The 20,768-nt window shown below is 54.9% G+C and overlaps 1 protein-coding gene across 4 annotated transcripts in view; it reads right to left on the bottom strand.

Moving 5' to 3' along the window:
* Positions 1-20,768, bottom strand: part of LRP1 (LDL receptor related protein 1) — a 177,441-nt gene that overhangs the window by 99,156 nt on the left and 57,517 nt on the right. For all 4 annotated transcript variants that reach the window (XM_065575932.1, XM_065575933.1, XM_065575935.1 and 1 more), the window contains 3 exons: positions 13,351-13,470; positions 12,421-12,549; positions 11,463-11,726 (listed from right to left, as the gene is read on the bottom strand). In XM_065575932.1, the coding sequence (XP_065432004.1) occupies positions 11,463-11,726; positions 12,421-12,549; positions 13,351-13,470 (513 nt within the window). The remainder of the gene's footprint in view (positions 1-11,462; positions 11,727-12,420; positions 12,550-13,350; positions 13,471-20,768) is intronic.

Genomic DNA, 20,768 nt, shown 5'->3' with positions numbered 1-20,768 from the left:
CTCCCTTATTTTCTTTCTCCACACCAGTCATGATTTTATAGACCTCTATTATACCCCCCTTAGTCATCTCTTTTCCAAGCTGAAAAGTCCGAGTCTTATTAATCCCGAGTTCCTGGTACGAGAACAGCTCTTACACAGTTAAAGAAAGAGAAGAGTCATCAGATAAAGTTACCAATCGCTCTGCTCTCTTGCCAAGTATGTTCACATCAGTGCCTCTTTCTTGGCAGGGGGCATGCAAGGCAGCCAGAAAGAAAGAGAGCTCCCCATGCAAAGGGGAAGACGAAAGCACTTTGATTTCTACGGAGCCCGAAGTCCCTCTGAAATCAATTTGTCTCAAACCCTAGAGCATTTCTGTTGATTGGCACCAGGGCAGGTTGCTGATTGTCATGGGGTGAACTGGAGTCTCCTAGACATTTTTGTTTAGGTAGATGCTGCCCCAGGAAAGTATTTTAATAGTGGCCAGATGCCAGCATTTTTGGGAGGATGTTTCACCCCCTTCCTGGGGTTGGCTGGTCGGTTTGTTTTCATTGCAAAAAGAAATTTAAAAAAAAAGGAGACATCTCAGCCACCTCTTCGCTAGAAATCTTGGAACGGTCCCACCAAAAGGCCAACGTTCCAGCGGATGCAGCTTGGGATCCAGCCCACGGCCCCACCAACTCGCATCCTCTATGAAAACTGAACACAAGCTGTGTCCCCCCACCCCCATTTCTGTTCCCGTGGTGGCAGATCTGCGGACATCCCGAGCGCTTTTCCGGGTCTGGGGAAATTCTTTCGAAGCCCCTTTTAAATCAATCTTCTGAAAAGCAAAAACAAACCCCAGAACCATACAGTGACCGTATCTAAATCAGTTCCTTCCATGGTGTTAAACGTATCCAGCTCCAAGGGGATTTTGTCACACCCCAGAACCACTGCGTGGCTGATCCCAAATGTTCAAAGGGCCTTGAGTCAAGCACAAGACTGGCACAAAAAATCATGAGATTTATTTTTAAAAACACCATCCTGGGCTCTTTTCAGTTGCCTTCTAGTGTCAGAGCTTTTGGGGGTCACGCTTTCAACTCTTTCCGCACCGCCATCAAGGCTAGAAACTTGCTTTTTTGGAAAGCACCTACCCACCCGCCTCCAGGAGCTTGTGCGAAGATCTCAAGGGTTGGCGCTGCCAGAAATGCTTAGCTGACATGGCCCCATTGAACACAGCTGTGGCGCCGACAATTATTTATGGTTCATATTGTGACCATAACCTCTCAGAGCCCTTCATAGTCATTGATGGATTTTATACCACTCCTCATTTTAGAGCTGGAGAATTGAGACCCAGGGTAGATTAAGGTAATTGAAGGGCTAAGCCAGGTCACTCAAATCCTACGTCCGTGCCCTACCCACTAGGGGTCATATTTCCCACCCAATAAGAAATCAGGGCCTCGCCGCGCTAGGCGCTGTACATACATGGAGCAAAAAGCTGGTCCCGACCCCAAAGAGTTTATCCTCTCTGGGTAAGTTGCGAGAGAACAGGTGGCCGTAAGAAACAGCTGGGAAAGCACAAGGTAACAGCCCGGGTGTGATGACCAGTCTGACAGCAGCTGTGACAGCCCCCAGCTGGCTCATCACAGCCAAACGCTTTGGAAGGCGTCCCAGCAGAGATGTGCTTTAAGGAGGCCAGTGCAGCGGTTTTATGCCTGGGCTGCTCTTCCGCATAAGGGGCGGCACAGAGAACCCAAAAACCTATTCCCCTTCCCATAGGGGAATCGGCAGTGACCAACAGGAGCACTCCATACTGGTACGCTGTCTCCATCCTGGAGGGCTGGCCTGGGGTAGTGAAAGCCATACAGCTTCTGTGTTTAAACAAGGTCTCTGGATGCCACCCACATTAATTAGAACCGTCCACAGCTCTCAATCCAGTAGCTTTTGCCAGCAGCACAGTTTGTACCTGAGGAGTTGAGAGGCCAGTGTTTGAATGGGACGCTGGGTGGCACAGCGAGGGCATTAATTATGAGAAGTCTCCAAAGCCAGCCTGCTGCTAAGCTGGGAGAATCCAGCAGCATACAAACCTGAAAGCAGTTAGCTTAGTTTTGTTTTTCTGGCTCTGAAATTCTTTGAAAACTCCCCTGGGAAGAAATGAGAACATTGTCCCAGGAACAGCCGCTCGCCGGGATCTTCCTGACCAAACCTGCCTGGGATGGGAACAGCTCCCACGGTTTAGAGATCCGCTCCCGAGCGTAGCCCCGTTTTAACTGCAGACCCTGCCCCCCGGCACCGAGAGCTCCGGGGAGCCACTAACACAGAAACGGTCTCGCACCAGCGTCCAGGAAACAGGAAGTTGCGTCCTGCTCTGCTCACTGGTGAAATGAGTTTGGCGAGACTCAGTCAGCCGCTCAAGTGGCTTTGCTCCTAATACGCCAGCCCCACAAGCGGCTGGGGGCTGGAACAGCAGGGGCGGGGATGGATCAGCTTAAGTGGGCAGCCCAGGGCTGAGTTCACGGGCTGGGGGAAAGGCTGCGGGTCAGGTCTAGGATGCATTGGCAGGGGCTGCCTCACTCCCCTGCGCCTCACTCCAGCCAGTGCCAACAGCCAGTCCCGGCAATAGTGCAAAAGCTGTCACACTCACGTGTGGGCACTTGCTTATTTTCCCATAGCATCAAGTAGCCACAAAAGGGCTTCAAACCAACATTCAAACGGGGATTTTTAAGAGGTGCCCAAGGGAGTTAGGCACCCAAAATCCAACTGGGTTTTAATTGAGTTGGCACCTAAACCCTCTAGGCTGCTCAGCCTCGGAGTGAGATTTTCAATAGGGCTCTGTGTCGACCGAGCTCTGCTCCCTTAAGGTACCGGAGCATCTTTCTCCCCATTCAGTGTCCCCTCATTTCCACGCGGGGGTCAGAATCTCGCCCTAGTGTTCTTTGTAACAATACTCCCTCTCCGTCCCGATGGCCAAACCTCACCAGCCCCCACGTCACTTACCACAACCTCCTCCGCACCTGCACCATTTCAATGGAATCTGGGCCCCCAACTCCCATAGTTCCCTTGAACAGCCCGACCCCAAAGAAAGGCTCTGAGGTTGAGTTACCAGCCTGGCTCAGTTGATGCAGGTTTTGCGGCAGGAACCTAAGTAAATCATTTAGGGGCAGGTTTTAAAAGGCATTTAGGCTCCTAATTCCCATTGACTTCAACAGGATTTAAGTGCCTAAATACCATTAAAATGGGGGTCCTTTTCCCTGTCACTATTGCGGGCGTGCTGCCGTTTCTGCCTCCCCATAAGGGTGCGCTGAGGCTAACCACTCAAACGTTGGCACCAGAGTTTGACGGTACTTCGCTGGCCTCCATCCATCTGAGCTCCTCACCATGCGTTTGTTCTCAAACAGCCCTGTCAGGCAGGCCAGGGCTGTTACGCCCATTTTCCAGATGGGAAAGTAAGGCATAGAGACACTAAGTGACTGGCCCAAAGGAAACCAGTAGCAAAGTCCCTCAAACCCACACAAGCACTGTAACGACTGAGCCACCCTTCCTTCCTCCCGCACATCAGGAACCAAGTTAGACCAACACCAACCTCCAGGGCCGTCCGGGGGGGCGGGGAAGTGGGGCAATTTGCCCCAGGCCCCGCAAGGGCCTCGCGAGCCCTGGCCCGGCGGCGATTCAGGTCTTCGGCGGCATTTCAGCAACGGGTCCTTCAGTGCCGCCGAAGACGCAGAGCAACTGAAGGGCCCCCCCGTCGACGAAATGCTGCCGGGTGAGTACAAGCGCCAGAGCTCCCCCGCTTTGCCCCAGGCCCCCTGAATCCTCTGGGCGGCCCTGCCAACCTCTATTGAAAACCCCCTTTCCCAGGCCGAGGCCTGGATGCTGCAAGCGCGTCACCCACGTGTGCTCATCCAATGGGGCCCATTAGTTTGGTCAGTGGCCCATGGAGGAGACGTTCCAAAGCCAAGAGGCCGAAAGGGGAGGCCAGTTCTGAGCAGGGGAGCTTAATCACAGCCCGCTCCATTTTCGCGGCCAGCCCCGAGCGAGGGAAAGCAGCAACCACACACTGGGCCGACTGTTCGAGGGAGGCAAACCGTTCCAAGCTGCCGAAAAACGACTCCTCCCCCCTTCGCCTTTTGTCCTTGAATGCGAGCAGACATTCAGCTCCTGCCAGGGACTTGGCTGATTAGAAACAGAGCTGGAACTTTCGAACACACAAGAGAAAGAAAAAAAGGGAGAGAAAAAGGAAAAGGAAAGGGAGAGGGGAAAAAAGTCCCCCTCTTTGGAATCCAAGTACCCAAGGAAAAATAAGGCTCTCTTATTCTGCGCTGTAGCAGGCCAGGTCTCTGGCTCCCCTCCCCACTCCGCCCCTGTAGCTTTCCCCAGCGAGCCCTTTCGCTTTCCCGATCCGGAGCCGCAGCTTAAAACAGAACGCGGCGGTTGGGATGTGAGCTGCCCTGGGGACGGGGGGCTGGGCAGAACCTAGACCAAGTCACAGAAAACAGAGCCCCGGCCAGCTCCGTCCAAGTCGGCCTGGGTAGGGAGAAGCTGCAATGCTACACAGTGAAATCAAAGGGGAATCGATGCAGCGTGAGGAGCCTGACCTGAAGGGAGCTAGTTTATAACTACACTGGTGTGTCTGAGAGCAGAGTGTGTGTGTGGGGGGGGGGGGGGGGGGCGGACAAGACACGCACTTGATAGAACTGAGTCAGCGTCACCAAGAGCTTGGAAGGGGCAACGTTCATCTTCTGGCCTGGGGACGGAGTCGTGGACTCCCAATCCCTGACAACCGATGAAGGGTACCTCGCACGCCCTGTTTATTACCAGTAGGGACGGGGCTTTAAGAAAAAACACCAAATAACGCAAGCCCGCACGGTACGGTCGCCAGAAATGGTCACGCTGCAGAGGGAGAAGCAGTCCCCGGCTGAAGAGCTCGCAAGCGAAATAGACAAGACAGGAAACAGAGGCAATCAGTGCCCGCGGACACGCCGCAGCTCAGAGGTGGAAACGGTACCCAAGTGGCCTGTTGAATGCAGTGTGCTGCCCCTAGACCGGGATGCGCCAGCCAGCATCGAAGCAACCGGCCCAGGAAGCTGCTAGCTTCATCTTGGAAGAGTAACGAGAGGCAAAGAGCGAACGCTCCCTCGAACGGGCGCCGTGAAGTCGACCGAGTGCTGCCGAGTGTCTGGGAGCAGCTGGAAGCATGCAGCCTGGCTTCAAACCACCTGCCCGAAACCTCCTGAAAGCAGATCGGCTCCGGCTTCGGGCAAAAACGCTGCAACTGAAGGAGAGCGTTAAAAAGAAGACGAAGAAGAACTTGGCTTGCAGAGATCCTCTCCAAGAGCCACTTAAAGCCACATGTCGGCTGGCAGAAGCATCCGGCTCAAAATCACATGCGTGACAGGGATGGGGAAAGAGTCTAAAACACTCGCAAATCAGGCTCCTCTCGCAGCCCAACCCGGCCAGGTGGTCTTGCAGTTCCGGCGCTGGCCTGGGACGTAGGAGATGTAGGTTCCACTCCCGGGTGAGCTGCTGACACCTCAAGAGAAGTCAAGTAAGGCCAGGTGCTCCCGCCAGCTACATCCAGATAGCGAATTTCTCTAATCAAGACAGGCCCTGAAATGTATCCTTGGGCGTTCTGTATTATGAACTCAACCACCAGGGATACAGGCCATGCTACAGCGCTGCCAACTCTCACAGTATTTGGTAGGTTGGGGGCTCTTTTTAAAAAAAAAACAAAAACAAAAAACAAATCCCCATCCCTCAGAATTGCCTTATTGCATTAGGATCTCACCCCTCTCCCCATCTCACTCTCTCTTATTATTATTAAATAAAGTTTCCAGCCCTCATGATTAGGGAAGAAAGCTCAAAACCCAAAGGGCAAACAGAAACAACTCTCTTTTAAAAATAAATCTCACGGGTTTTAAGTCAAATCTCATGATTTTGGGGGGACAGGGCAGGGCCTCGATTTGCACTATATCACTGGAAAAAGACAGGGCCTAGAAGGGGGCAGACTGGCTTCAGCATCTTTCAGCCATGATCACTATGAATTATTTGTATTGCTGTAGCACGAAGCAGCCCCAGCCACAGACCAGAGCCCCATTACGTCAGGAGCTGTACAAACACAGACGTGCAGTCTGCAAGGAACCTGTCAAATGTGCCAACGCAGCAGTGTGTCACCAGGGATTTTATTTTTAAAGGGGACAGGATGAGAATGAAGTGGCTTGGGCCGTGTGCCGCTAACCCAGCCCGCACCCTGAAGATTCACAGATTATGAAGTACGGAGGGACCAGTCCCAACTGCGTAACACAAGCCACAGAAATTTCAGCCGGCCATTCCTGCAGCCTATCCAACAACTTGCAATTCCCTGCTACTGCACTGGAAGTTTCTCCTTCACACCATCTCTCTCTCGCTGTCCCTCAGTGTCGACAGGGCAAGACTTGTGTGATCCTTGACAGGAAAATTAGTCCCTGGGTGTGCGATGGCTCCAAGGCACCTTGGATCTTCACGGAGTCATTTGGGGCAGCTGCGAAACCAGCTCCAGTGACAACTCTCGAGCCAAGCGTTGTCGTGCCGGCAGTCTGCGTTTGGAGCCACAAGCAGAATCATCACGCAGAAATTCATCTGTGCCCAGGGCATTTGGCTGAATAAAAAGTTAGCAGTGGAGGAAAACAGAAAGATCCGTGCACATGGGTTCCTGCCAACCTCTGCCGAGAGCCCTATCTCCTGCCGTGCTAGTCACGCTAATCTCTCAGCAGAAAAACCATGGATGCGCAGCTACTATCGGAACCGGACAGACACAACTCATCATTCCAGCACAGCAACGCCAGCTGCGGGGCTGGTAATTCTCAACCCTTTAGCACTGGGATTTCCCCATCAGATGCTAACGCAAACCCCATTAGCAGTAGGCACTGGGGAAGCCAGACTCCTGCTGTCACTAGATAAATGCCATAAAGAGACAAGTAAATAAAGGAGCCACTAACTGGATTTACAGATCAGCTTTACTCTCCTGTAAGATAAAATCATGGTAAGACCACATCTCTTAAACACAGAACAGCTTAGGCCCAGAAGGTAAAGGGAGCATTTATAACACTTTACATTCGATTTAAGCTTTGCATTTATAAACAAACCCTGGAAAGATTTCTCAGCAGAATTGGAAACTCAAACTGATGCAGGCAAAGCAGAAAGTGAAACTGACTTGTCTAGTTTCACAGGCCGAGACGAGTGAAATGCATAAGCCAAATAACCATCGGTGGTGCTGCCAACTCTCCTGATTTTATCACGCACCCTGCGCTGTTTGCAAAGGGTTTTTGCTTTTGTTTTTTTTAATTCCCAGCTGCTGGAGTCCAGTGACTACATGAGAATCGCAACTTCCTTTAAAATAAATAAATAAAATAAAAGCTTCTCGTCCTCATGGTTACAGAGAAAAGTTTGGAAACACAAGCGAAACCCACAGCTCAGAAACGAGAAGTCAAATAAAAAGAACCCCAAATGTATTTATTTTTTTAAATCTCAGGACATCTTGGGAGCCAGACTCAGGAGCTCGGGACACTTGGGGTTGGAATCTTGCATCCATGACAAGTAGTAAATTATTGTTAAGCCTCACATGGGTTTTCTCCCCAAAATGTTGCATTATTCGTAGGTGTTGCACAGACACCCTCCTCATCTCACCTCAACAGAGCTACTACATTTAAATCAGACTTTAGTCCGAAGCTCCAGCGTTACTGATTTTATTCTGAAAGGCCTCAATCAAATTTCTTATGTATAGTGTTTATGGCTATGTTAACAGGACAATTTGGTCCCGGCGTAAGTGGATGTGATTCCACTGAAGTCCCTGGATTTGCACCTGCCATGAAGAGCTTGCAAGCGAAATAGACAAGAGAAGGCCTGCGGAGATGAAGCGACTTGTACAAGCTCACAAAGGGACTCTCTGCCAATGCTGGAGGTGGAACGCACAGCCCCCACTCTCCCACTCCACTTCAACGCTGCAGTAGGAAGGCAACTGAGGAAAGGTGGATTTGAAACACACTCTGTTTTTCCTCCTGTCTTGACAGCATCCTGTCCGCTTGAGCGGCACATTCCTCTCCTCAAACGCAACTCTGAAGGAGATAGCTCTGGAAGAAGTCGGAGCACTCGGGAGGCCAGAAAGCGATCCGCCAAACGTCAGCCGTCATCTCTCACTTCCTCCTTTGTGCAAGTTACCAGCAGCAAAACAACACGAGCAAAACACCCCGCGACCTGCTTTAGATGAGCATAACTCAAGAGGGAAGTGCTAATTCCTGAAGAGAGACTGCTGTACAGAAAAAAGCCCAGCCCGCCGGTACCTCAGCCACCCCAGACACCGGGACTGCGATCAACAGCACACCCACAACACCTGGGATTAAGCTGCTCGCAGACACCTTTCAGTAATTGCAGGTCTCCGCTACCATGTCTAACGGGGTAGATTGAGCCAGCAGCCGAAATTGTTGCAGGGCCCCAGGTCTCCGCCTTCTCAGCTCTCTGGGGTTATCACAGACAGTTAATTGAGGCTGTGTATCGAAACCTCCCTCTGGCAAGAGGAGAGACTCCCGGGAGATGCAAAGCAGCATTGGTCTTTACTCCCTCTGGGAGGCTGATCATGTTTTACACTAACCGAGCGCTTTTAGCAAACGCGCAGAGCATTACAAGCAAGAAATCCAGCACAGCACGGTGGGTAACGGTAATTCATCGGTGGAGAAACTGAGGCTCGGAAAGGGGAAATGGCACGCCCGCACAGCAAGGCAATGGCAAATCCAGGAATGGAACCCAAGAGTCCTGTGCCCTGTGCGAATCCCATCCCCCAAAGGGGCATCAAGGAAAAAATAAATGTATCTCCCTAAGGTATATATTATATATATTAATATTTAATATTATTATTAATGGAGATCCTAGAACTGGAAGGGACCTTGAAAGGTCATCGAGTCCAGCCCCCTGCCTTCACTAGCAGGACCAAGTACCCATTTTGCCCCAGATTCCTAAGTGGCCCCCTCAAGGATTGAACTCACAACCCTGGGTTGAGCAGGCCAATGCGCAAACCACTGAGCTATTCCTCCCCCGGTCCTTTGGGTACTGCTCTGGCCCCATGACCACAGTAGCTAAGCACATCACAGTCTTTAATGCATCTATCCTGACAACCCCCCTCTGAGGCAGGCTGGTGTTATCTGAGAGATGGGGAAGCTGAGGCTCGGTGACTTGCCCATGGTCTCACAGCAACGTTATGGCAGAGCCAGGAATTAAACCCAGTGCTCCTAAACCCTAACCGCTGGCCCAGCCTTCCTCCGGCATGAACGGCTCACCAGACAGCTCTACAGAGCAGTCAGCGCTCGCCATAGGCCTTCCTCTAAACCCCGAGTCTGTAATGAAATCAGTTGCTCCCGGCCACGCCCCTGACGGTGCATTTTTAGAAAAGCAGAAAAAAATCTAGGATTTCAGGAGCCGCTTCAGATTTCGCAACTGATTCAGTGTGGTCTGGTCTGTAGTCCAGAGTCAAATCAGCCCCATGAAGACAGGTCCCACCCGATTGACACGACAGACGCGTGGGTCTGACTCAACACTGGCCTTCTCCCGCATGCCCTGCCACTGACCTGCTGGTTTGTCTGGCTAGTGCATCATCCTTCCTCTCCTGGGCCCTCTCTCCTCAGGGGTGCCCAAAACCCCCCACTAAACCATCTTCCCAACATGCCAACAAAGAGCAGGGATTGGTCTCCTCTTGCCTCGTTTCAGACTGTCGCCTGCAAGAGCAGAGGGCGAGGCCACACACACTCACACACACACCTCACCCCCCTCCCCAAGTTGCTCCAGAGTCCAAAGGTCAGGAGCGCTGGGAAAGATCTTTCTCCTTCTCACACCCCCAGTTTGCAGTAAGGACTCAGGATTTCATGCCACTGCCCCAGGGCCCTAGCTACACTGCGGTGCCCTCGCAGGACCCTCCACACGAGGCCGAGGAGACGGGCTGAACCCCTGGGGTTTTACTGCGGTGCAGAGATCCGTCCCCGGGAGCAAAAGCGTCGTTTTTAACGCAAGGCGTGGCTGGTCAGAGCGGCCCCAAGCTAGAAACGGGGCCCGAGCTTCCACTCCCCACAGGCCGGACGAAGGAAGGGGACGATGCCCACGTCGCAGCTGGGGAAGAGAAGCCCGGGGGGGGGGCGCGGTATTTCCGAAGGAGCTAGATCCCCAAAGCCTTCTGCGAGTCACGTAACGCCAAACACCACCGGGTGACTCGCACCATGGATCAGTGCTGGCAATGGCACCCAGCCCTCCTGAGTCACAGTCCCGGGCCTCCTGCCTCCTCCCACACCAGCTTCCCGCGGCTGCAGCTCCACCGGGCTTTGATGGAGCTTGACGCTGCGTGAGGAGGAGGAGGAGAATGGAGAGTTTCACCCCCTCCCCTTCCCACATCGGGACAGACAGATTTCCTGCGGTTCCTCACCCAGCAGCGCCCTGACCCCAAGCCCATGCACACTCTCCCATGGACTCGGCTGCTGCAATCAGGGCACCACAAGGGGGGGGCGGAGAGGGGCAAAGACCCCTCCCCCGTGCTCCCAGCACGTCCTCCGGCTGAGCGCTGCTGCAGGCCCAGAAGGCCTGTCCCCCGCCCCACCTGATTCCAACCCATAATCCCCCCACACCCTCCGCGTCTACCCCAATCTCCACCCTCCAAGCCCCTTGATCCTGCTCCACACCCCCAAGGCCCTAAACACCAACTGCTGCCCCCCCCAACCCCGCCACAGTCTCCAGACCAGCCCCCCAGCTTTACTGTTGATAAAACAGCACTGGCCGGTACATTTTTTTTAACCTGCAGCCTCCCCCCTGCTCGAGACCCCAAGCGGCGCCCCCGGCAACCAGTCTTGTTACAGCTCAGGAGATGCAAACAGAATTAAACCCACCATCTGCGACTCGCTGGCCATGACTCAGCCTCCCCCCACGGAGCTGCTTCCACTGGGGGAATTTCTGGGGTTTTAAATCACTACCTACGGCCAGAGCCGATTTAGGCCACAGAAGCACGGGGCTCAAATACAAAAACAACAAGCAACCACGATCGATTTCCCCCCCCACCCCGCGCAAGGAGCTGATCGATCCCGGGCCGACCTGCGCTCGCAGCTCATTGGAAATTGTAAACAGGAGGCAGGAAGGGATCAAAGCGAAAGGGGGAGGAAGCTGCAGGCCCTTGGGAAAAAGCTGTTTTAAATCAACCAAATATTTTTCAAGCAAATAAAGGAATGCTTATGACTGGCTTTAACGCAAGACGTTCAGGCCTTGCCGAGGATCCCAAGGGGAGTTAGACCCCGAAGCCCACTGGATTCCTAAGGAGCTTGTGCACCGAATTGTTTAAAGCACCGGTGACTACCCCAGGCCAGACCCCCAGGGTCCCCCCTTTCCGGCCTGTTCCGGCGTGGGAAGGGTGCATTTAAAGAGGCGCAGACGCGGCAGCAGGAGGGCGGGGAGAGCGGAGAGGAGCAAGGGGTGGGAGGGGCGAAAGCACCGAAGCGGCCACTCACGGTGCAGGCTGAGGGAGATGTTGATGGAGCGCTCCTCCACAAAGCCCTTCAGGTTGGGGATCTTGGCGCACTTGAGGATGGTCTGGGACGCGCTGTCGCCCACGTGGACCCAGCACACCGTGTCCTCGATGTAGTTGAAGTCCATGGCGGTGGTCTGCTTGGTGCTGGTGGGGATGATGTTGGGCACAGGGCCGCCGCTCAGGTAGGTGGCCAGGATGTTCTGGGAGTTGGCGATGAGCAGCACCGGGGGCCGGTCTACAGGCTCTGGAAAGGGGGAAAGGGGGGGGGGAAAGCCAGGGAGGATTAAGGAGGCAGCTGGATTCCTGCTCAATCTATGCCCCAGGCCCCAGCAGGGAACCCACAGCCTGACCCATGCAAGAGGGAACACGAGGGGACTGAATTTCCAATGCGGGGGGCAAAGGAGCCCCCACAGGAGACCGAGCTGTAACATGGGGAGTCACGATTCCCGACATCACCCGCAAAACATGCACGCTCGAGGCGGCCTGGTGGCTTTGCACATACACCAGGCCCCCCTGCAAGCACCTCACACGCATGGTGTGGCCACTGGGTTACTCTGCACGCACACACACGCCTGGGTCACGTGAAAACAGGGCAGGAGCACCTCGCACGTATGGTGTGGCCACCGGGTTACTCTGCACGCACACACACGCTTGGGTCACGTGCAAACAGGGCAGGAGCGCCACACACACTCTGGGGCTGCCGGGTCACTCTGAACATGCACACACAGGCCTAGGTCATGTGCAAACAGGGCAAGAGCACCACACATGTTCTGGGGCAGTCGGGTGGCTTTGCACACGCACACACCCCTAGGTCATGTGCAAACACGGCAGGAGCGCCACGCACGCTCTGGGGCAGCCAGGTGGCTTTGCACGCATCCTCAGGTCCCGAGAGCTGGAGACAGGCGGAAGCCACGCCACGCTGCGAAAACACCACCTACCGTTCTTCGCTTTGCAGGATCGGTTATCGGGCTGCAGGAGATAGCCCTCGACGCAGCTGCACGTGTAGGAGCCCTCCGTGTTTGTGCACGTCTGACTGCAGGTCCCGTAGATGGTGCACTCATCGAAGTCTGCAGGGGAGGGCAAGAGAACAAGGCTGGGTCCCACAACTGCATCAGCTACCGGTGAGCCAGGGAAAGGACAGAGACCCCCAGTGCTCACGGTGGAGCAGCAGGGAACGGGACATGCGGGAGGAACACACACACACACCCCGCACCAGGGGAGTCTAATCATAGGGTTTAAAGGCCAGAAGGGACCAGCGCAATCCTCTAGTCTGTCCCCCTGTGTAACCCAGGCCAGAGAATCTCACCCCGCGAATCCTGCAGCCGGCCCAGAACTTCCGGCTGAGCCAGAGCAGAACTTTAATAGACATCGGCCGAGTGACAGCGAATCCGCCCCAGCCCTGGTGAAACGATGCTCTTAAAAATCCGCCCCTTTCACTCCAGTCTGAATTTCTCTAGCATCAGCTTCCACCCACTGGTTCTCAAAACGCTCTCCCACTCCCAGGGACTCAGAGCCTCTTCCTGATGCCTCCAAGGATGCTGATCCCCCTCATGGGGGCCGCCTGCTCAGTGCTCCAATGGGGGACCCCGGGGCGAGGGAATCAGTTTAATCCGTTGTGCTGCTCTGTCCTGGGCTACTACACAACCCCGCCACGTCACTGTGACACTCAGGATGGGATTTTCAAAGCTGTGGTATTCTAATGGGCGCTAAGCGTCCAAATCCCTTTGGAAGCCAACCCGCTCCCTACCCCCACCCCAGGCTGGCTGGTCATACGTGGCCCACTGAGCTGATGCTGCGCCCCGGCAGTCCTGTCCCTGCCCACACCGGGGCCGCGTTCACAGGCTGCATCGTCCCCATCCACCACCAACCTTTGCAGCTCTTCCTGTCCTCGGCCAGCTGGAAGGAGCTGTTGCAGTAGCAGGTGGGTCCGACGAGCGTCGGGACGCAGTGGTGCTGGCACCCCAGGGCCGAGCAGTTGGCCAGAAACTCTAAAGAAAGGAGACGGGGGGAGAAGGGGGGAAGAACGTCACTTCAAGGGTCAGTGGGCACTTCGGACATCTGGGCAGGCGATGGGAACAGCGAAGGTTCCTGCTGTCCTTACCAGCCCCCCGCCCCCCACAGCCCTAGCAGCATCCGCACTAGCTTGAGGGAAGGATGGGCTTATAGCCAGGACAATGCGCAGGGACTCAGGAGACCTGGGGTCCCGTTCCAGCTCTACCGCTGACATCTTGTGACACCTTGCACAGGTCACTGCCGCACGCGGCCCTCGGCTCCCCGCCTGCGAAAAGGGGAGAAGGACCCTGTTACAGGTACATCTACCCTGCACTCCGAGGTGCAATTCCGGCTCAGGCAGACAGACGTGGGCCAGCTTTTCCCTAGCCCGCCCGGCTAAAACTGGCAGCAAATGCATCAGAGGGCAGGCTAGGAATGCGAGCATATTCCCGGGTGGGCACGCATGGCCCCACCACCGTGGTTTCAGCGCCACTTGGCCGAGATACACCAATCTGTGTTGCGATGACACCTGTGCAGCGTAGGCATATCCTGCAAGCTCAAATATTTTGCATGTAAAGATTTTCTGGGAGCTGGGGAATAAAAAGGAAAGGTTTGATCGAAACCAATGATTTCTAGGCAGGGTATCTCCCAGCTGGACTTTTAAAGACAACGGGCCCAATTCACCTCCACCCTGCGCCGTGTGTAGATGCTTCCACCAATGCAAACCAAGTGCAGACCGCTACCAGAAGAGCTGTGGTTTACACCGGTTAGACTGTAAGATCATCGGCGCAAGACCTGTGTTTTTGTTCTGTGTTTATACACACCTAGCACAAAGGAGCGGCTCAGGGAACACAGAAGTCCAGGGCAACGGAGAATCTGTCCCCAGGCCATCAGAACACCACAAGCCCGGAGACCGCCCGGCATACAGGTACAAACGTGGTCACCCAAGCCCAGGAAGGGAAGCAGCGAGGGAAAGGGCTGCGCGAGCCGCTTTGAAACAGTGACAGAATTTGATTCTGAAATATGAGTCACATTGTCTCTAACCTCAGCTGCATGGCTCAGCATTTCCTATTTAAAGGATCAGCCACAAGAGGCAAGGAGCAGGAAACCTAGCTCCTGTCACGCATGTCCAGAGCGCACCAGCATCCCTCCTCGACCACATCCATTTCCTCAGGAGAGCTGCGCTGGGCCACCCACTCAGCCCCACGGGGCTCCGGAAACCCGCGTGCAAAGATGGAAGCAGAGCGCGACGGGGGGTGCGTTGAAGACCGGCCCTAGCCCTGGTTCTGGGCTCTTGCTGCCTGGCCCGCAGTGAAATGTAAGCCCCATTGTGTGCGTTCACTGCATGCTCCCCGAGATCACCTTAAACAACGCAAACAAGGGCTTCCCGTAGGGCCCTGCTGAGGTGGGAGCAGGACGCACCCTGCCCACCCAAAACCTGGCACCTGGAATTAAGAAGCTAAAGGGCGCCGGTATCCTCTCTTCTTAGTTGCCCCTATCCTTGCACACCTCAACTGACAACCCTGCAGAACCCAGCACTGAAATGGGGCACGCTGGATGCTCCAGGCAATACATGCAACAGGGGGATCCTCCATTTGGGAGGGGTTTCCCACCCTTCTCCAGCAGGAGGACACTCCACTGATCTCAATGGGGGGAGGGGAGGAGGGAATTCCCCCATTGTTCTCCAGCAGGGGAATATGCCATTGTTCTCAGTGGGGGGGGGATTCCCCCATTGTTCTCCAGCAGGGGGATACGCCATTGTTCTCAGTGGGGGGATTCCCCCATTGTTCTCCAGCAGGGGGATACGCCATTGTTCTCAGTGGGGGATTCCCCCATTGTTCTCCAGCAGGGGGATACGCCATTGTTCTCAGTGGGGGGATTCCCCCATTGTTCTCTAGCAGGGGGATACGCCATTGTTCTCAGTGGGGGGAATGGAAGGGAGGATTCCCATTGGGTGCTGAGCTCTTTTGACACCCTGGCCCCCTCCTGGAGCAGAGAAGGAGCAGAGCGGGGTGCAGCACCTGGTCCAATCAGGTAGCAGTCTGGACCATCGCAGCAAGGCCCCGGGAAGCTCTGGGGTGACCGTCACCGCGCCGTCTCCTCCCCAGACCGACCTCCCACCACCGAGCTCAGCAGGGAGCCACGCCCTAATCGGACTCTCCAGCAAAGGCAGGGAAAACACATCCCTGCCCGTCTATTAAGAGCCTCCCCGGGCAGGAGCTGATGCGTTAAATATCCCTGCTCCTGGGAGGGGCCCGCCCCAAGCGTGTTAAACAGCTTCCAACACCTCCCCTGTGCCCAAGGCCTGGTCCACACTCAGAAGGTTCCTACTCTGAACAGATGAATTTCTATCCACGGCTGAAATAAATGCTAATCAAGTGTCCATCTGCCCCGCGCTCCCCAATGCTCCGAGGTAGCCTGGGGCTGATGAGAAACGGAGCAGTGGCCCGGAGCACTCATCTGGCTGTGCCAATAACGACAGCTTCCCAGACTTAGCAAGGTCACGTAATCAGAAATCAGAGAATATCAGGGTGGGAAGGGACCTCAGGAGGGATCTAGTCCAACCCCCTGCTCAAAGCAGGACCAATCCCCAGACAGATTTTTGCCCCAGATCCCTAAGTGGCCCCCTCAAGGATTGAACTCACAACCCTGGGTTTAGCAGGCCAGTAATGACAGGCCCCGTTACGCGACCAAAGGGGGTAATTATACAGACATCCACGCAATGCGCTGGGGAGACCTCGGCTCGGGTCCCGCCCGGCCCCTTTGTCTCTGCCGCGGACCCCCATCCGTAATGTGAGGATAATGGATCTGCCCTGGCTCCCCAGGGGGTCGTGAGGATAGACCCTGTAGCCGTTGATGAAAAGCAGGAGGTAGGTGTTGTTATATTTACACACAAAGCGAGATTCTCTGATAAAAAGGGGACAATAGGGGCCAGAATTCAGGCTCTAGATTAGCAAAATTTGCATGTATCAATGCACATTGTAGTCACGGGATGCAAACTGTCTACCCGTTTATAGGGAACCATCTGGATCCTTCATGAATTGGTCTTCACACGTCTCTCTGAGGTCGGGCCGAACTACGGCCTGCACTTTGAGCTGAGGCAAAGAGAAATTAAATGCCTTTCCCAGGAAGCCTCTTGCAAAGCGGGGAATTGAACCTACAACTCCTAGCTAACAACGAACCACTGGGACCATGCTCCATCTCACTAGCACGGGAGTGCATTGCACTGGTGCAAACGGCAACCCCTTGCGAACAGTCGTGCTTTCGAACCCCCGTGCAACCCAGAAAGCTGCTCCGCACAAGCAAAGCAAGAACAAAACGGACAGGCGTCCCCGGCCAACCCAGCAATGATAAGATAGGCTTCCGCGCCCCAATTAACACACAAAGGCCTGGGATTGAAGCTTTGTGGCTGAAGGGACACTCATTGTGGGAAGCAGAAGAGCAATTCAGCCCACAAAGGTCTCTTTGTTTGAAGGGGTTTTTCCCTCTCCTGCCCAACGACGCCCTGGCTTGGAAGCGCAAAGTGGGATGAACTCGGGTCTGTATCAAATCCGTGTGCAAACCAATCTAAACGTGAACCTAGCCAAGCTGAGAAAATATGGCCGTTTTTCTCCGTGTTCCCCCTTTCGCAGCCTTCTCTCGGAGACCTCATGATCAAATGCATCCCACAGGTTGGAGCAGCTGGCTCCAGGAGTCTAGGAACGGGACATGGGCCCTTTCCCCTCTAGAGGGTGCCGGCTCCAATCCGGCCCCAGGGCAGGGGGCTGGCTGGCTCAGGGTGGTGGGGAATGGGGTACGGGGCCTTTCCCCTCTAGGGGGCGCCAGCTCCAATCCGGCCCCAGGGCAGGGGGCTGGCTGGCTCAGGGTGGTGGGGAATGGGGTACGGGGCCTTTCCCCTCTAGGGGGCGCCAGCTCCGATCCGGCCCCAGGGCAGGGGGCTGGCTGGCTCAGGGTGGTGGGGAATGGGGTACGGGGCCTTTCCCCTCTAGGGGGTGCCGGCTCCAATCTGGCCCCAGGGCGGGGGGCTGGCTGGCTCAGGGTGGCGGGGAATGGGGCCTTTCCCCTCTAGGGGGCGTCGGCTCCAATCTGGCCCCAGGGCGGGGGGCTGGCTGGCTCGGAGTGGGAAAGGGGGGGAAGGGAGGGAGTCGGCACTTCAAAGCCAGTGCAGGTTATTAGTAACTGGCAGCCCCGTTCCAGGCTTAGGACAGAGCGTGGGGGAGGGTTTGAGATGCCATCTCTGACCACAGCTCATTAAACACCCGCTGACCAGCACCCCTCTCCACAGAGCAACCCCGAGACCCAACTCCCGCCTTCCTGCCCCTGGGGGACAGGACTGGGACGGGGCTCGCGTCACACCCGGGACAGTTAATTTGCAAGTACAGTACATTCAGGGCTGGGGAAGAGCGGCGAGGGGGAGGACGCAGGAATATAAATGGACAGCAGCAGCATGCCACCCACATCCCATAGTCCCCCTCCCTCCCCCCCAAATCTGCACCCCCAGAAACCAGCACTGCAGAGCCCAGAGGTCACATTCTGTGGTTAATGAAAAGCCCCCCCTACCCCCAAACCACATCAAAATCAGATAGGAAATTTCACAACCTTTGGCACTAGGTCCCTGCAGCTCTTGCCAGGGTCACCAACAAAGATCTGGGGGACGACGACAACGTTTTACCATCCAAATCTATTCTGCTTTGTTTACGCGGGGTTCAGAGGTCGAGTCCAGGTCAGGGAGGAAGTGGGGGGCTTTCGGAAAACCACGCCGACTAACCAGGGAGCAACGACCAGTTCCCATAGGACGCCTCCTGCCGCCTTGACCAGAAGTGGGTGTGGAGTCAGGACGCTGAGCTGCATTGGAGTGGTTTGTAAACACTTCCTGCTGTGTGAATCTCACCCTGACATTTGGGGAACGAGAATCTAATGCAAGGTCAGAACTGGAGCATGGGGGGCGGAGGGGGGTGTCAATTGCAAATTCCCACACTAGCCCAAGGACCCTGTTACAGCCAGAACTAAACATGTCGATATAAATCAATTTAGTTAATCCAGTCCACGCGTGTGTGTAGACGCTCTGATTCTGGTTTAAGGGCTGGTCTACACTCTATTACACCAGTGTAAAAGATCTCCTTGTTTCAGTGGGAGCTGATCGGTCTCCCATCAATCGATCTTTGGACTTAAATTGCTACAATTAATGCAGGGTTGTTGTTTTTTTAAACGGGCATGACTCTCTTTTGCTCAGAGTTAAACCGAATGAAGCCAGGGTTACACTTAGAAATTTTACCAGTGTCGTGACGCCAGCTAGGGGAATGGTTTTATCTATCCCGCGCCTAGTCTGGCCACAGTTATACCAGGCTAAAGGTGCTTTCTATTGAAATAGCTCATTTCCCCTTTATCCCGGTTTAACACCAGCCAGCCTAGCCTGTGTCACCACTTTACCTAGACCCGGACAGTTCTAGCAGACCTACATTCCAGAGCGGACAAAGTTGCAGGAGCAGTGTGGACGCAATCCATTTCTGGTCCACCTACCACAGTGCAAGGGCCAGCAAAGGAAAGCCACGCCGGCACCGTTTACCCTCTTTGGCACAGCGTATGCCTAATGTTCACATTTTGCTTTTGCCCGGGGAGGTCATGGCCCAGGCTACGGTCCCCAGGCCAGTTGGCTGTCTAACACACAGCGGGAGGAGCGCCCTTTCCCCTGGCAAAAACAGTAAAGATTTGCTCACAATCCCGCTCTAAATCCTCTGTGTTATGCGTATGCAAGTTTAATAAGCCGGGTGGGCCAGCTGACTCGTTCACACGGTCTATCGGCTTTGCAGGGCGTTTGGCAGGCCTGCATGTTCATTTCAGAGCCTTCTCTCTCGGCTCAAGTGCCACATGCACCAAAGAAAACCCCAACAATATTAGGGTTTTCATTTTGTTCGTTTGTTTTTGTTTAAAAGGACGCTGTTCCGGTGGAAACAGTGCCGCTACAATTCCAGCCCTTGGGGATTTTTAAAAGCACAGTCAAGGTTTGTGGCTCCCACATCTCCGCTACCAGGAATAGCCTGTTCGAAGGTTGCAGCTGGGATCTCTGCTTCTTTACCAGCCAATATTTCTTCCCTCCCTCCGCTGAGTTTGCCCCTCCCTTGGTCTGTTATCGGAGGGTTGCTTGTGCACTGGGAACTGCCTGCAGGCTGGCGTGCCAGCGTTAGGTTAGAGAAGAGCGTGTAGGGCTGCTAGTGATTTTCCCAAAGTGACCGTGGGGTTTAGGAGCATGTGGGAATCATACCTCTAAATCCCCTAGACAAAAGCCTTGGCCCCTTAGCTTGTCGTCTCAGGCCCAGGGAAAGGAGAATTATCATCAGAGTGGAGATCAAGGCAGTGAGGCGTGCTGGTTAAGGCCTAGGAAACCCGAGTTCTTGTCCCAGCTCTGCCACTGATCAGCCGTGTGACCTTAGGCAAGCCCCATTGCCTCACTGGGCCTCAGTTTCCCCTTTCATCCAAGGAGGAGCGATTCTCTCCACTGTGGGAATTACTGGGTGCAATTCCGTCTCTTGCATGGGGCAGGCCAGACTCCAGCGGCAGAGAGGAAGGGTGGCCCAATGGTTAGTGAGCTAGTCAGGAAACAAGGCCTCAGCTCTGCCACAATCTCCCCGTGGGACCGCAGGAATGTCACTTCGCCCTTCTACGCCTCAGTTTCTCTCTGTCGAATGGGGGTAACAATCCTGCCGTGCCTCAGGGCTGGGCAAGGATAAACACGCTAGAGAGGGCGAGGGGCTTCGGAGTGCCTAAGAGACACAGACGAGCTGACTACAGTGGGTCCCGCAGGGCCACCACTGAGAACCGGAGAGGAAAACTTGGCTTTTTAGTATCCTCCTCTGAGAGCTCCTGCAAGTGCCGGGCACTCCCAGCACCTGCTCGGCTGCGTGCCCGGCTGCAGTAGGTGTAACTCAATGTCAGACAGAATTAACCCTCCCCACTTCACGGATCCAGCCTCTGATTAGCCCTCTCGCCCGCCCCAGACTTGTTGAGACACTGTACAGGGGCGCGGGTGGTTTTATAAAAGGAATCTATACAAATAGCTGGGAGGACACATTCGGGCCAGGGATCTGGTGCAGGGAGCCGGGAGGAGACGCTTATGCGAAGGGGAATGTTCCCGGGTGCCTGAACAGGTGGTTCATAAAGGCAACGGGCACACGGTGGAGAGAGCTGGGACTCCAGAGCCTTGGGCTCTATGCCCACCTCTGCCCCTGACCTGCTGGGAGACTTTGCACAAGTCACCTCCCTGCTCTGTGCCTCAGTTTCCCCATCTGGAGACTGG

Source organism: Chrysemys picta, chromosome 22 (genome assembly GCF_011386835.1).
Source record: "Chrysemys picta bellii isolate R12L10 chromosome 22, ASM1138683v2, whole genome shotgun sequence".
Taxonomy (NCBI): Eukaryota; Metazoa; Chordata; order Testudines; family Emydidae; genus Chrysemys; species Chrysemys picta.
The sequence above is the reverse complement of the archived record's forward strand: the minus strand, read 5'-3'. Positions and strand labels throughout refer to the sequence as shown.